This window comes from Mesoplodon mirus, assembly GCF_964341445.2.
Source record: "Mesoplodon mirus genome assembly, chromosome: 2".
NCBI lineage: Eukaryota > Metazoa > Chordata > Mammalia > Artiodactyla > Ziphiidae > Mesoplodon > Mesoplodon mirus.
In genome coordinates, this window is record NC_138977.1 from 199,721,188 (window position 1) to 199,736,529 (window position 15,342).

At 39.3% G+C, this 15,342-nt stretch overlaps 1 protein-coding gene and 1 pseudogene across 2 annotated transcripts in view; both read right to left on the reverse strand.

The window, feature by feature from the left end:
* Nucleotides 1-18: 18 nt before the first annotated feature.
* The window catches only part of ARHGAP19 (Rho GTPase activating protein 19), a 54,415-nt gene continuing 39,091 nt past the window's right edge, over nt 19-15,342 (reverse strand). The window contains exons 7-13 of the mRNA XM_082611114.1: nt 14,365-14,430; nt 13,270-13,461; nt 9,769-9,867; nt 5,693-5,803; nt 5,075-5,153; nt 483-825; nt 19-246 (exon numbers count right to left, since the gene is read on the reverse strand). Coding sequence (XP_082467240.1) covers nt 821-825; nt 5,075-5,153; nt 5,693-5,803; nt 9,769-9,867; nt 13,270-13,461; nt 14,365-14,430 — 552 coding nt within the window. The 3' untranslated portion in view covers nt 19-246; nt 483-820. The remainder of the gene's footprint in view (nt 247-482; nt 826-5,074; nt 5,154-5,692; nt 5,804-9,768; nt 9,868-13,269; nt 13,462-14,364; nt 14,431-15,342) is intronic.
* On the reverse strand, nt 8,230-8,662 carry LOC309793718 (large ribosomal subunit protein eL33-like; annotated as a pseudogene). The gene has a single exon. The product of its transcript is annotated as a large ribosomal subunit protein eL33-like (transcript).

Sequence of the window (15,342 nt, forward strand, 5' to 3'; positions counted from 1 at the left end):
GGTGAAAAAGAGAGGAAAGACATCTGGTTTGGAGTCCATTTTGATTTTTTACCTTTTAAAATACACAAACAACAAATAAACAAGAAACAATAACCAAAATATCCCCCAAAACTATCAAAATAGAGAAAAGCCCAAGCTATCAGTTAAAAATAACATCAATCCACCAGGATTGACAGCACTTTTTAAAAGAATCACTGGCAGTTGAGCACAGATTTCAAATGTTTTAAAAATAGAATCTGGGCCTCCCTGGTGGCGCAGTGGTTGAGAGTCCGCCTGCCGATGCAGGGGATACGGGTTCGTGCCCCGGTCTGGGAGGATCCCATATGCCGCGGAGCGGCTGGGCCCGTGAGCCATGGCCGCTGGGCCTGCGCATCCGGAGCCTGTGCTCCGCAACGGGAGAGGCCACAACAGTGAGAGGCCCGCATACCGCAAAAAGAAAAAAAAAAAAAAAAAAAAAAAAAAAAAATAGAATCTGCCTAAACAAATACATGGAATGAGCACAGGAGTCTGCCTGGTTCTACTCATTTACTGTGCCGTCTAAGCTGATTTGGCTGGTTAGTGGTTTCCCCATAACATTTTTTTTAAAAGAGAGAGAGAGAGATTCTCTAGCACTGGTTCAGCAGGCAGAGTCTGTAGATGTCATCCACTGAGTGGGGTTAGAGGCGTCAGTCAAGTCACAGGATTAGTTGGCTTTCACAATTCAACATGCAGCAAGCAAGCTGCAAGTCCAAGCTTCTCTGTGAGCAGTAATGGCACCTAGTCCACAAAAGAGAAAATTCTGGGTGGACAACAGGAAACCTCTGGATCCTTCAGAGGAATCCTAGGCTGAAAGAGAAAAAGGAGCATTAAACACATTTATAAGTATTTATTTCTGCAAACATTCCACCCAAAAGCTAGAGAAATCTATACTTATTATTTTCTATAAACTGAGGGAGAATTGTTTACTCTCTACCAAGTATACACCACTTTGTCCTCTTGCTCTAATCTCAGTTCATTAAATCATCTTAATGGCAGTAACAGCTACCTTTACTAAGTGCATATTTTGTGCCAGGTGTTGCTCTGAGTTCTTTATGTATATTGCCTCATTTACCCTCACAACAACCTGTGCATGAGGTAATGCTCTTGCTATTTTACAGGTGAAGAATGTGAAGCCTACACAAATAAACTTGCCCTAAGATATACAGCTATTAAGTCTGGGAACTGGGGTTAAGAATCCACCTGCCAGTGCAGGGGACACGGGTTTGAGCCTTGGTCCGGGAAGATCCCACATGCCACAGAGCAACTAAGTCCGTGCGCCACAACTACTAAGCCTGTGCTCTAGAGCCCGCGAGCCACAACTACTGAGCCCACGTGCCACAACTACTGAAGCCCGCGTGCCTAGAGCCCGTGCTCTGTAACAAGAGAAGCCACTATGATGAGAAGCCTGTGCACCGCAACGAAGAATAGCCCCGGCTCGCTGCAACTAGAGAAAGCCCGCGTGCAGCAATGAAGACCCAACACAGCCAAAAATAAAAACAAATAAATTAATTAAAAAAATTTTTTTAATTAAAAAAAAAAGGCTGGGAACTGAACCCAAGCTTAACTGAATGCAAAGCTCGTGTTCTTACCACCACTGCACCTCTCACCAGCGAATGTTTACTAAATGCCTACTAGATGCAAGGCAGTCATTACTGGGGGGGAAGAGAAGAAGACAGGGGCCATGAATATATTAAGTCTGGCCTTTGTCTTCCAGAAGAGAAACTAGCTACAGCGATAAGACAATATATGTGAAGCAAACTATCTATGATAAATCATATTAAATGTCAACATTTTAGTAATGTCAATAAGAGTTCAAAGGAAAAGGTATATCTGTCTGGGTTAGCCAAAGAAGGTTTTGAAGAGGAGGTAGGGTTTAGGCTGGGCTTTGAACAATGGGTAAGATTCTGACTGCTGAAAATAATGCCCATTAATAAGTAGGTGTTGAATCAGCAGTTCTCATCAGGGAGTGATTTTGCCCCCTCCCATGAAGGGGACATTTGGCAATGTCTGGAGGCATTTTTGGTTGTCACAACTGGGGGAAGAGTGCTACTGGCATCTAGTGGGTAGAGACCAGGGATGCTAAATATCATACAATGCACAGGACAGCTCTCCACAACAAAGAATTATCTGACCTAAAATGTCGATAGTGCCAATTGAGAAACCCCATGCGAAATAAATGTCTTTGGGAGTACACTATTGATGATAATAAAATTGCATTATCTTCTTCAAAAACTACTTGTTCCTGGGCTTTCCTGGCGGCGCAGTGGTTGAGAATCCGCCTGCCAATGCAGGGGACACGGGTTTGAGCCCTGGTCCAGGAAGATCCCATATGCCGTGGAGCGACTAAGCCCGTGCACCACAACTACTGAGCCTGCGCTCTAGAGCCCGTGAGCCACAACTACTGAGCCCGCGTCCTGCAACTACTGAAGCCCGCGTGCCTAGAGCCCGTGCTCTGCAACAAGAGAAGCCACCACAATGAGAAGCCCACGCACCACAACAAAGAGTAGCCCCCACTCGCCACAATTAGAGAAAGCCTGTGCACAGCAAGGAAGACCCAACACAGCCAAAAATAAATAAATTAATTAAATAAATTTAAAAAAAAACTTGCTCCTTTTATAAAATCACCATCAAAAAAATCTTGGATTGTATTCTTTATGTAAAACAAATAGATGGCAGGCACTTGGATCTGGGGGCTTGGAGACTGAACAGAGTTCAGATCTGGAGGTGCAGGCTTGGGAGCAGGTATCAAACAGAGAACAGAACTGGGCTGCAGAAGGAGACCAAACTGCTAAGAGGGGGAAAAGCAAGAGCAGGAACAAGCAGAGAATTTAAGACAGAGCACTGAAGAACATGAAGAGGTGGAGTGGGAGGCAGGTGATAGTAAAGCACTGCAGAGATGAAAAAATTAAAGAGGAAGGAGGAGAAGGAGAATAGTGTGAAGTCATGACAGCCACAGGTGTTCCCAGTTAGAGGAAGTGAGCAGGGAGAGGGTAATGTGAAAATGCCACTGCTTAATCCAGTGGGAGGTCATTCATTATCTGTGGGCCTCCACTTTTCTGAATCACCAACATTTTTAAGACTCTTATAAAAACTATATAATCTCTCCTCCAGAAAAATGTACATATGCACCTACACATAAAATTCCATCAACAATACCAGGAACTTTATTAGAGCCCTTAGGAAGTCCACAGTTAACAGGAAGAATCCCTGCGCTAAAACTTCTTGGTAAAATATTAAACTTTTTTTTTTTTTTTGGCTGCGTTGGGTCTTTGTTGCTGCACGCGGGCTTTCTCCAGTTGCAAGCGAGCAGCAGCTACTCTTCGTTGCAGTGTGCAGGCTTCTCATTGCGGTGGCTTGTTGCAGAGCATGGGCTCTAGGCACACGGGCTCAGCAGTTATGGCACACAGGCTCAGTAGTTGTGGCACACGGACTCAGTTGCTCCGTGGTATGTGGCATCTTCCCGGACCAGGGCTCAAACCCGTGTTCCCTGCATTGGCAGGCGGATTCTCAACCACTGCACCACCAGGGAAGTCCTCACTTATTTAACGCATTTCTTTCTTCCAGAAGTAGAGCTGTCGACATAGAAAGACATTTCTTGATTATCTTCAAAACTGAAAGCAAGAAAAGGTGTAACTGATACAATGTATCCTTCAAAAATAACTTACGCTGGGACTTCCCTGGTGGTTCAGTGGTTAAGAATCTGCCTGCCAATGCAGGAGACACAGATTTGAGCCCTGGTCTGGGAAGATCCCACATGCCGCAGAGCAACTAAGCCTGTGTGCCACAACTACTGAGCCCGTGTGCCTAGAGCCCGTGCTCTGCAATGAGAAGCCACCGCAATGAGAAGCCCGCACACTGCAACGAACACCCAACACAGCCCAAAATAAAAATAATAAAAATAAGTTATGCTTGGTTTTGACTTATGAAAATACAGGTAGAAATATTTAGACACACAGAATCCAAGCGCCAAACTTGCCTCAATCAGACAGCCCAGCCTAGAAGCCAGAGGCAACAAGGAAACAAAAGAGAGTTCAGATAATTCATTCAAGGATAAGGAAGAAGACCATACTGAAATCTAACTTCCTAGAAAAGAATAAAGATTTATCTATAAGGACTGGGCTTGTGTTCTCTTTCTATTGCTGATGTCTCAAATAGTAAGTATGCTCATATCTCTGGTAAACTGAGCATATCAGACCAGAGATCGCTTCATCTGCAACACAAGCCTTATAAAACAAGACCACGCCTCACCTAGTTTTCTTCAGTAACAATTACTACTACTTGTTAATGCTTTACCAATCACAATGTGCTTCCAAAACATAATTTCAATTGAGCCTCATAAGAAATCTGGGAAGTAGATATAACTATTATCCCCATTTGCAGAGGAAGAAGTAGGCTGAGAATGAGTGGTTTTCCCAAGCCAGAGGAACGATGCCTCAAATTAGGTCTAACTACAAATCCCCCGGCCTTTCCAGTTACCCACATGGCTTCCTCAGAGGAAAGCACAGCAGCCACCGCACTTCACCAACTGAGCCTCCAACAATCAGTAGTCCCAGCACTACATAATCCTTTTTACCCTAAATATCCTCAAAAACATGTTGTATGATATGATTTCCAGGGTCCTTCGGCATGAGCTGTTTATCGGGAAAGTTTTATTGAATAAACAAAGCTAAAGTCTGCACAGAAAAGGAACATAACTATTCCATGTTTACTTAACATCTTCTCAGCACTCCTGTACTTGGTTTCACAAGTTAGTTTACACTTGCTTTTAATTTGCTTAACAAGTATTCTTAAGATATTTTTCACGTGTCCCATCTGTCCAAGAATGCAGGGACCGTGTGGGTCTCTGTTCACAGCTCTGCCCCTCAGCACCTGGGACAGTGCTGAGTAGTTGCTCAATAACCATCTGCTAAATGAACTCACGGGCAGGACCCAGCCTTATAATTTTTACATCTCTTCTGACTACGACCATACCACACTGGGAATTCAAAAAATGCTATTGACTAGATACAGAAAGGAACTACGTTCATAAGACACACAAAATAAGTACAATTAGTACCTTTTTTCCCCTCTTTCTTCCCCTCAGACCATTTCAGTCTTCTTGGTGTCATCATGACAGCTGGAGAGCCAGAAAATAACTGTAACAAGAAAATTTTATAGTGGCTTAAATGTCCTAATGTCATTCCTATAGACAGACTTTACTAACAGAGGAATTATTTACTTGTTCAATTTCAATATGAAGAGTTTTACCAACGTATTTAGATCTCATTAATCTTAACTGTTTTATTGCTGGCTTAATGAAGTAAACATTCCTGGGATAACCTAAAGGACTACTCCACACGTACTGCAGTGCCGAGCAGGCCTGGCTCAAAGGTTACCCACCCTGTGGAGTCTCCCAGTAAGAACTGCTCCCTCCAGCACTTTGTGTGTGGAGTTATTTCACTGCATTTGTCATTTCTGCTTATGACTGGTTATATCTTCCTTGAACTCAAAATGTTTGTTGAATGAATCAATGAAAACCTACAGAAAGAAGTCAGCATAAAACGAAAAGACTGGGGAAAAGGCATATTTGAATATGGCCCAAAGAAACACAGTAAAACAGACGACGGTATATTAATTTTCTTCCTTTCTACAAATGAACACATACAAAGAGAAAGTGCAAAGAATAGTATCTTACTAAATTCATATTTTCTTTGCTGGCTCTCTTCAATTCATCAATGGCTACAGATTCTGGAGTAGGGTACTTGTTTTTCTTTTCTGACATCATCTGATTTCCCAGGACCTTCCGCTGATTTAGGAAGAGAAAATATTTGATTTATAAACATCTATAATATCTATATTATAGTTATACTGGTCTTCAAAACTATAGTTTCTTAGGTTAAAAAAAATCTCAGCTCTTTGATAAATTCCCCCAGGCATCTTATACAAGAGAGGTCAAAGCATGTTACTAAAAAACCTGAGATCACTGCCTTTCTTTAGGTGATCACTATTCCTGTTTAAACCAATTAAAGGGCTGAAATGTTAAAAGCAACTTTATAGTTGATTTAAACCAACTAATACAGGCCAATTACAGTGCTTCTGAGGCCATAAAAGAAACACCAGTTACCTACCAGTATAATTTTTTCCCTAAAGACATATTGTCTCTGGCACCTTTTAAGAGTCCCCTCCTCCCCTCCCCACTAAAAGACACTTACACTGGGTCCACTCTAAGATTTTGCTTCCCTGTCATGTCCTCCTCACACAGGATTGGAAAATTTGGAGAAATTCTCTAAGAGTTTCTAGTATAGCCATAAAAGGGTCACATGACTATACTGATATTCAGAGCAAGACTAAAAGCCCTTTCATCTCTGAACAGCTTAAAAGCTAATGTAACCTACTATATCAGTTGACAGTGACAATTCTACCATCTTTGAAGAAATCTTTCTTTTTTCTCCTTAGAGAATAAATTTGAATTCCAAAAAAAAGAACATATCAAAACTAGAACATTAAACTTTATAATATAAATATTAGTAGGAATATTCTGTAATAAATCATTTACATGAGACGAATTTTGGAGGAAAAAAAGTCTAGCCAAAAAAAAAGTATCAAAGCAGGATAGAAATCAAATAGCTAAAACACAGAAGTGCTAGAAAAATAAGGCCAGTACATCTTCCTTTCAGAAGTCAGATACCACCTCAGAGTAAGCTAAACTGGGGATACCAGGAGCCACAGGACCAGCTATAAAAGCTAAAATTCAGCTTCCAGTGAATTTTTTAACAGAAATTTCATTACTCCTTTGCTATGGAACAGAAACCTACATTTATTATTAGCTTGAAAGTCTCTTCATTTATAATGAAAACAGTTTACCCTTCTGTCCTATAAAACTTGCTAACATTGTGTTTAAAATTATTTTTCTAAAATGTTTTCTCCTGATACAATTATAAACTCTTTTATAACTCTAAAGTTCTAAATGCTCTGAAGAGGGCAGCTGCCAAGAGGATACTATATTTTTACATTTCAAGCAATAATTAGCAACACTTCTAGAACCAACTGCAGGAGAAGAGCTCACTATGAAGAGAAAACTATACCCATCTAACTTCAGTTAAAGAAACATGTTTGACTAACACAGAGAAAAACACTTATTGGACCGTAACTTTTCTTGTTACCAATCATCTCTATGACAGGAAGTCAGAGGGAATGACAGACTTCCAAGTAAAATGAACCAAGGATGCTCATTTTACTTGCCACGTCTAAGCAGGTGAATACACTTTTGGGGTTCTAGCAAAGGGAGTTTTTTTAAATTATGGTAAAATATACATAACAAAATTTATCATTTTAACCATTTTCAGGTGTACAGTTCAGTAGTGTAAAGTACAGTCATATTGTTGTGCAACCATCACCACATCCCAGAAATTTTTCATCTCCCCAAACAGAAACTCTGTACCCATTAAACAATAATCCCAATTCCCCCGAGACCCTCAGTCCCTGACAACCACCATTCCACTTTCTGTTTCTATGGATTTGACTACTGTAGGTACCTCATGTAACTGGAATAATACAATATTTGTTCTTTTGTGACTGGCTTATTTCACTTAGCATGATGTTTTCAAGTTTAATCTATGTTGTAGCATGTGTTGGAACTTCCTTCTTTTTTAAGGCTGAGTACTGTTCCATTGTTCATATATACCACATTTTGTTTATCCATTCATCCATCAACGAACACTTGAGTGGTTTTAGCCTTTCGATTGTAAATAATGCCACTACAAACATGTATACAAATATCTGTTCATATCCCTACTTGGAATTGCTTGATCATATGGTAGTTCTATGTTTAGTTTTTGAGGAACCGCCATACTGTTTTCCATAGTGGTTGCACCATTTTACGTTCCCACCAACAGTACACAAGGGTTCCAATTTCTCCACATCCTTACCTTGCTATTTTCTGTTTTGTTGATAATAGCCATCCTAGTGAGTGTGAATTGTTATCTCATTGTGGTTTTCATTTGCAGTTCCTTAACGATAAGGGATATTGAGCGTTTTTTAAACCTTCTTCAGAAAAATGCCTATTTAAATCCTTTGCCTTTTTTTTTTTTCTTTTGGGCCATGCTGTGCAGCATGTGGGATCTTAGTTCCCTGACCAGAGATCAAACCCATGTCCCCTGCAGTGAAGCGTGGAGTCTTAACCACTGGACTGCCAGGGCAGTCCCTGCGCAATTTTTTTTTAATCCACACTTTTATTTATTTACTTTTCAGTAAGTTTAAATCCTTGAAGGGTACAGCATCACACGGATTCTGTGTCCAATGGCCTTATCAGGAAGGTTGCTTCGGAATTTGGCATGAACCATGCCACTGTTTCCATGAGCACGAGTTATCTTTCCCCAGATTACTCTGGTTTTGTTAGGTTTTCCACCAGCAGTTACTGTGTTGTTCTTTGCTTTGTACACGTAAGCACATCTTGACTAGACAGAATTCAGGTTCATCTCGAGCATATACACCTTCAATTTTCAGGAGAACCGTGTGCTCCCTCTGGTTCTGTAGACCCCGCTTATAGCCAGCAAAAATGGCCTTGGACCACAGCCTTCCAGACATATTTGTCGTTTTAGAAGTCCTGATCCCAGCAGGCCTCCACAGGGTCCAAGATGGCTGAAAAAAGCCCTGTGCATTTTTTAATATGGATTGATTTTCTTTGCTGTTGTTGTAAGAGTTCTTTTTATATTCTGGATATTAACCGCTCATAAGATATATATTCTGCAAATATTTCCTCCCATTCTGTGGGTTGCCTTTTCACTCTGTTTGATGTCAAGCAAACCTAATGTCCCAAGGCTATTGGCCCCAGTGGATAGGATTGAGTGAATTCTAAACTGCTATTAATGATAATAACTACAACCAAAATTAGAGTAAGATGAAGTTGCAACTGCTAACAACTACAGTTTAAAAAAAATACACATATATATATATTACAAGGTATTTTTTTTAAGAGCACAACTTTTAAGCAAAGATCTCCTTAATGTTGCTGGATTTATAAATTTTAATAATGTTAAACAATTTTAAAAAGAAAACCTGTAGAACACAGAACAGTGCTAATCTCTCTCCAAGTTAACTAGATAGAAACTTGCCTTTGTTTATGCCTGGAAATTTGAACCCCATAATCAGCTATCTACTGCCATCTGCTGGCAATATCCCTTAACTACAAGTTCAGATCATCAATGAAGACTCAAGTAAATTGAACCTACAGACAGCGATGGTAGCAACACCACAGAAGTACATATTGCATTTGTTTTAAAAACAAGATATTAAAAGAATTTGAGACAAAGGAAGAGAACAAAACAACTGATCAAAATATTAAGCTCACAAAAATTTGAGTTACCTAAAACTCACTAGCCTATTAGAAAATCCATTTCCAGTCTGTCAACTTTCTCACTTTTCCATAACTTTAGCAAATTGCACAATGAAGTATGTAGCACAAAGCAGGTCATGAACCAAAAGAGATTCTCTACTCAGGGATGAGGACTCTGTCCTCAGCCCCAGAAGAGACAAAAGGACCTTTATTTCTTTTATCCCTTACTTCTCCAATCATAGAGCCCCTTCTCTGATTTGAAACACAGAAAAATGCTTTGAAAAATAAAAGCTTTTCCAAATTCTATTCTTTTCCCCTTACAAGTGAAACCTTCATAGAATCCCAAAGAACAGGATAAAACTGTTTATGCATAAGAAGAGTCAGACTGTTAAATTTTCTCACGATCAATGCTGAAAATGACAGCATGGTGTACCTACCTTAATAAGGCCACTGAAGGACCGTGAACGGGCCCTCTTCTGCACCCGGAGGGTAGAAGGTTCTCGTCCTGGTGTTTGGGTTTCAGAATGCTTATTAAACTAGAAGAAAACATAAAGAACATTTTGTTAGTAGTCTCCCATCAAGAGATAGCATTCTGTGACAATCAATAGCTAAGTGGAAATACCCAGAAAAGCCCAGGAATAAGTGAATCTGTACATACATGGATTAGTAGGTTGGCAAGCAAATCACAAAGGCAAAAATTATGCCACCAAGAAGAAGTCAAAATGTATTAAATTAGCCTGAGTGTAAATTAAATTAAATTAAATAATACACACTCAAAAACAATCAAATTGAATCAGATCAAGCTTCTAGAATTAGATCTAACTACCAGTTTATAGCAAATACAGAGGACTAAGAAACATCTTAAGTAATATCACAGGGATGCAATCAGCAAAATCCAGACTGTGGAAGACAAAGAATCTGGTTACTTTCACAAAGTGCAAAGAGAGAGAGAGGATGGTTTATGTGTGTTTAAATGCAATGTGCTATCTGTATTGGATCCTAGAACAGAAAAAGGATATTAGTGTTAAAACTGGTAAAATCTGAATAAAGTCTGTAATGTTACTAGTAATGTACTAACGTTAATTTATTAGTTTTGACAACGTTAGCATTAGGAGGAACTAGGTGAAGGATATGTGGGAATTCTGTACTTTCTTTGCAATTTTTCTCCAAACCTAAATTATTTCAAATTTAAAAGTTTATTCAAACAAACTTCAGCAATTTTTAGGGAGGAAAAAAATAGGAGGAGAAAGAAGGATGGGCCTATATATTAAAAGAAACCTAGTAGCTGTAACAGCTCCAGAAAACGCATACCCTTTGGTCATGCCACTTCTAGGAAATAATCTGCAATGAGAATACTTACGAACAAATATGTATAAACTAAAAAATGACCTAATTCCTTTTTTTTTTTTTTTTTTTTTTTTCCTTTTTGCGGTATGCGGGCCTCTCACTGTTGTGGCCTCTCCCGTTGCGGAGCACAGGCTCCGGATGCGCAGGCCCAGCGGCCATGGCTCACGGGCCCAGCCGCTCCGCGGCATATGGGATCCTCCCAGACCGGGGCACGAACCCGTATCCCCTGCATCGGCAGGCGGACTCTCAACCACTGCGCCACCAGGGAGGCCCCCTAATTCCTTTTTTTTTTAATTTATTTATTTTTGGCTGCGTTGGGTCTTCGTTGCTACACACGGGCTTTCTTTAGTTGAGGTGAGCAGGGGCTGCTCTTCGCTGCAGCGCACGGGCTTCTCATTGCAGTGGCTTCTCTTGTTGCAGAGCACGGGCTCTAGGTGTGCGGGCTTCAGTAGTTGTGGCGCACGGGCTTAGTTGCTCCGCGGCATGTGGAATCTTCCCAGACCAGGGATCGAACCCATGTCCCCTGCATTGGTAGGCGGATTCTTAACCACTGTGCCACCAGGGAAGTCCCCAAAATGAGTTAATTTCCCCTAATATGTCCAGTAGAGGACAAACTGTGTATATATCTGGTTATATACAATAAAATATTATGCAACCATTAAAAATGTTTACAGCCTTTTAATGGCATGGAAAATGCTCTGATATAATGTTATATGAAAAGGGTAGGATATTTTAAAAACTGAATATGTATTATGATCTCAATAAACAAAAAAAATATAAAATACATATTCATGGAAAGAAATACAAGAAGGAAATACTCCAAGATGTTATCAGTGGTTATCTCTAGATGATAACAGGTGATTTTTAATTTCTTCTTGACACTCTTCTGGAGGTTTCAATGTTTCTGTAGTGAGTACTCATTATTTTTATAATCATGGAGAATAAATTATATATAATCATAGAGAATAGTAAAAGTATAGTTTCTTCAAAAATAAATGGCAATATTTTAAATGTATGTGAGGAGTTTGCAAGCATGCATGAGAAAATGCTTAGGCTGTAATGTTTAATGAAAAAGGGAGAAATAAAAGAAAGTATATGGTATGATAATAACTACGTCAAAATATTGGCTTGGCCAAAAAGTTCGTTCAGGTTTTCCGTATGGAAAAACGAACTTTTTCCATATTCCAAAATATTGCATTGGCCAACTAACTTTTTTGTCCAACCCAATATATCCACAGGAAAAAGAGTGAAAGAAATACCCAATATGTAAACACTGGTAGGATGAGTGATTTATTTTCTTTTAATCCTTCTCTATAATTTCCTATTTTTCTAAAAAGAGCAAAACTAATGTTAGTTTTTTCCTTTGTATAATCTTTAACCCTCAGTGTTCTTGATGAGGGAAGTCATTTACACCTGTCCTACCTGAATTACTGGCTTAGTTTCTACCAAGAATTAAATCACTACACTGTTTTAAATCTGTAATACTACTTGGCCAACACCCTCTAAAATTCCAGTCATAGCACAGTTTGCTAGATCTCCAAGTAACTTCAAAGAGAGTGACAAAGGGAATTCCCTGGTGGTCCAGTGGGTAAGACTCCGCGCTCCCAATGCAGGGGGCCCAGGTTCAATCCCTGGTCGGGGAACTAGATCCCATATGCATGCCGCAACTAAGAAGCCCGCATGCTGCAACTAAGACCCAGTGCAGCCTAAATGAATAAATAAATATTAAAAAAACAAAACAAAGAGAGTGACAGAAAATTTATCTTAAAGGACTTTGTCAATTGTTAAGAACAACTCAGTTCAACATTTCTGAGCACTTGTTTCTGTCTGGCCCCATGCTTGAGGTTAGGTATAAAAAAATAAATAAAAACACAGACATCCCTCAAGAAGGTTCCAGTCAAATAAGAGGTAAAGAGGCTGACCTTGCCTGTTTAGCTAAAATTCAAGAGGGGCTGAGACAAAATAAATTTCCTGAGAAAGAAACTAACCAAGTCATCAATATTTACTCAAGTTATACTTTGAGTCTCAAGATAGCAAATGAGAGACCTAATTTTGCTCCCATAGCTCCAAAAAAAACAAACTCAGCCACTAGAATTCCTATTTCTAGTATCACACTAGGCCCTTGATTTAGTATTTTCTAACTGCAAACAACTCGCTAGTAAGAACTACCACTTTTTCTCTGCTATGGCAGCCACTTTACATAGATTCTTTCTCATCTTTACAACCATGAAACATGGGCATTACAATTACCATTTTACAAACAAGAAAATTGAAATTCAGCAAGATTAAGTTATTTGCCAAGAAAATATGAAGGGTTTAAATGTCATACATGACCAAATTAGAGAAACTAACCACATTGGATCCTTCTGCTTACTCTAGAAATCCAAGAGCCTCCACCCCTTTCTCTAGTGGGGCGATAGTACAGAGATCACCACTGAGGTTCCATAGACAAGTTCGCTTTCTTGGCTAAACCAAAGCTTGGACCAGTAAAAGACAAAAATTAAATGAAATTCTTAGTAATGTTCCCTAGTGATTCTACAAGCAAAAATCACATTCCTAAAGCCCTGTCACTGTCTCCCTGCCTTCAGCACCTGTCTGATAAGGTGTTTCTTCTTTGCCGACTCTGGCATACTGTGAACATGTTGGAACAATTCTCTTAGTGCCTCTCCCGTACGCTGCTGGGTCTCCTCCTGAAGAAGGCAGGAATCTTGCCGGTTCCATTTCTGAGATCTTGTCACTTGGAAGGAGCTGGTATGACACGAAGCTATCAGATCAAGATCATCCTATGGAAAATTTAAAAGAAAAGTGAATTAATATATCCTGCCAGCTTTGTTTCCAGATTCCCACCACACTGGAACAAAAAAAGGGGAGATGTGGGAAACATGGTATACTCTTACATGTAGGAACAAGAAAAATCTAAATACTATCATCAGATAAAGAGAAACCTACAATTACAGAATATATCAACAGCCCACTCCCATGACCTGCCCAGAAAACCTAAATTCATTTAGAATACTGTCACCAAAAATTATATTTATATAATAGTCCAGTTTTCAAAGCATCTTTTAATCTCACGTAATTTTCATTGGTATCCTATGAGTTAAGCAGTGAAAGTATATTATTCCCATTTCATTGAAGAAGAAATTGAAGTTAAGCTATAAGTTTAAAATCATCTAAAAAATCATCTAGATACTAAAGTGACAGACCCATCTTAGAGACCAAGTACACTGGTTCTTGGCTGGTGCTCACATGACAGTATGTGATAACTACACAGCAGTGGTAGAGGAACAAAAACAACTCTCTAAGAAAAACCATACTCCAGGTAAACTAGCTGAAAAAAATACTGTTTTCCTGGTCACACCAAATATTTGCTGAATGAGGTAGAAACCAACAGGAGCAGAAAAAAAAGCATAAGATGACAGCTTAAGTCTCCAATCAAGACAGACTAAAGGGGCTTCCCTGGTGGTGCAGTGGTTGAGACTCCGCCTGCCGATGCAGGGGACACGGGTTCGTGCCCCAGTCCGCCATGGCCGCTGAGCCTGCGCGTCCAGAGCCTGTGCTCTGCAACGGGAGAGGCCACAACAGTGAGAGGCCCGCGTACCAAAAAAAAAAAAAAAAAAAAAAAACTCCACTAATCTTAACTAGCTCTCTCCTTGTTTGGGCTAAGAGCAATTTCCTATTCTTACCTTCGATGCTTGCGTTCTGGAACCCAAATAGTGCAATCTGGCACATTCCCGAATATAAGCAGGAGCCTGGGCAGGATATAAAAGAAAAACAAGACAAATGGTTAGCAGAATCTAAAATTCTTTCAGGTCATAAGGACAGTGGTTCTTAAAATGATCTGACTGGCAGATTACTCTGGAAAAACAAAAGATCCTCAAAATACCCTATTTCATAGTTTCCTTTCTCTTGCCACCAAAAAGATAGCTCAACAAATCCAACAGGAAAACTGTGAGAAGACACTACTGTAGTTTTAAAAATCATATATGGCATATGTGTGTGTATATATATAATTTTTTTCAAATGAGCCACAACAGACATTTGTAGTAATGTTTATATTTGACAGAAACTACCCCCAAATCCTTACAAATTTCAAGTGGTCCCTAAATCACATTTTAGAATCACTGTATAGAAAATACCATTTAGAATTACTATGGAGTAACAACAGACAAGGAGGAATTTAGCTTATTGGTATACTACCCGGAATCCTGTGATAAGTATCCTGATACAGTCCTAGTAGAAGTGTAAATAATGCAACCACTATGAAAGAGAATTTGGCAGCATCTAAAAAAATTACATTTTCATTTACCCTTTAAATCAGAAATTTCACTTCTGAAAATCTATCCTGAAGATATTACTCTAGAAATACAAAACATACTTGCATAAGATTAATCAAATATTAGACACAACCGAAATGTCTATTAATAGGAAGATGGTTAAATAAACTTTTATACATCCATACAACACAGTACTATGCAGTCATTAAAAATGAGAGAAGGGAGGGAGGGAAGAAACACTTTACGAACTGGTATGAGTGATTTCCAGGATCTGCTGTTGAGTGAGAAAAGTTACAGAGCAGTGTATAAAGCACTTGTGTAAGAAAGAAGAGGAAGTAAAAATATACACACATATACACAATAATTTGTTTTTACAAAAAGAAACAC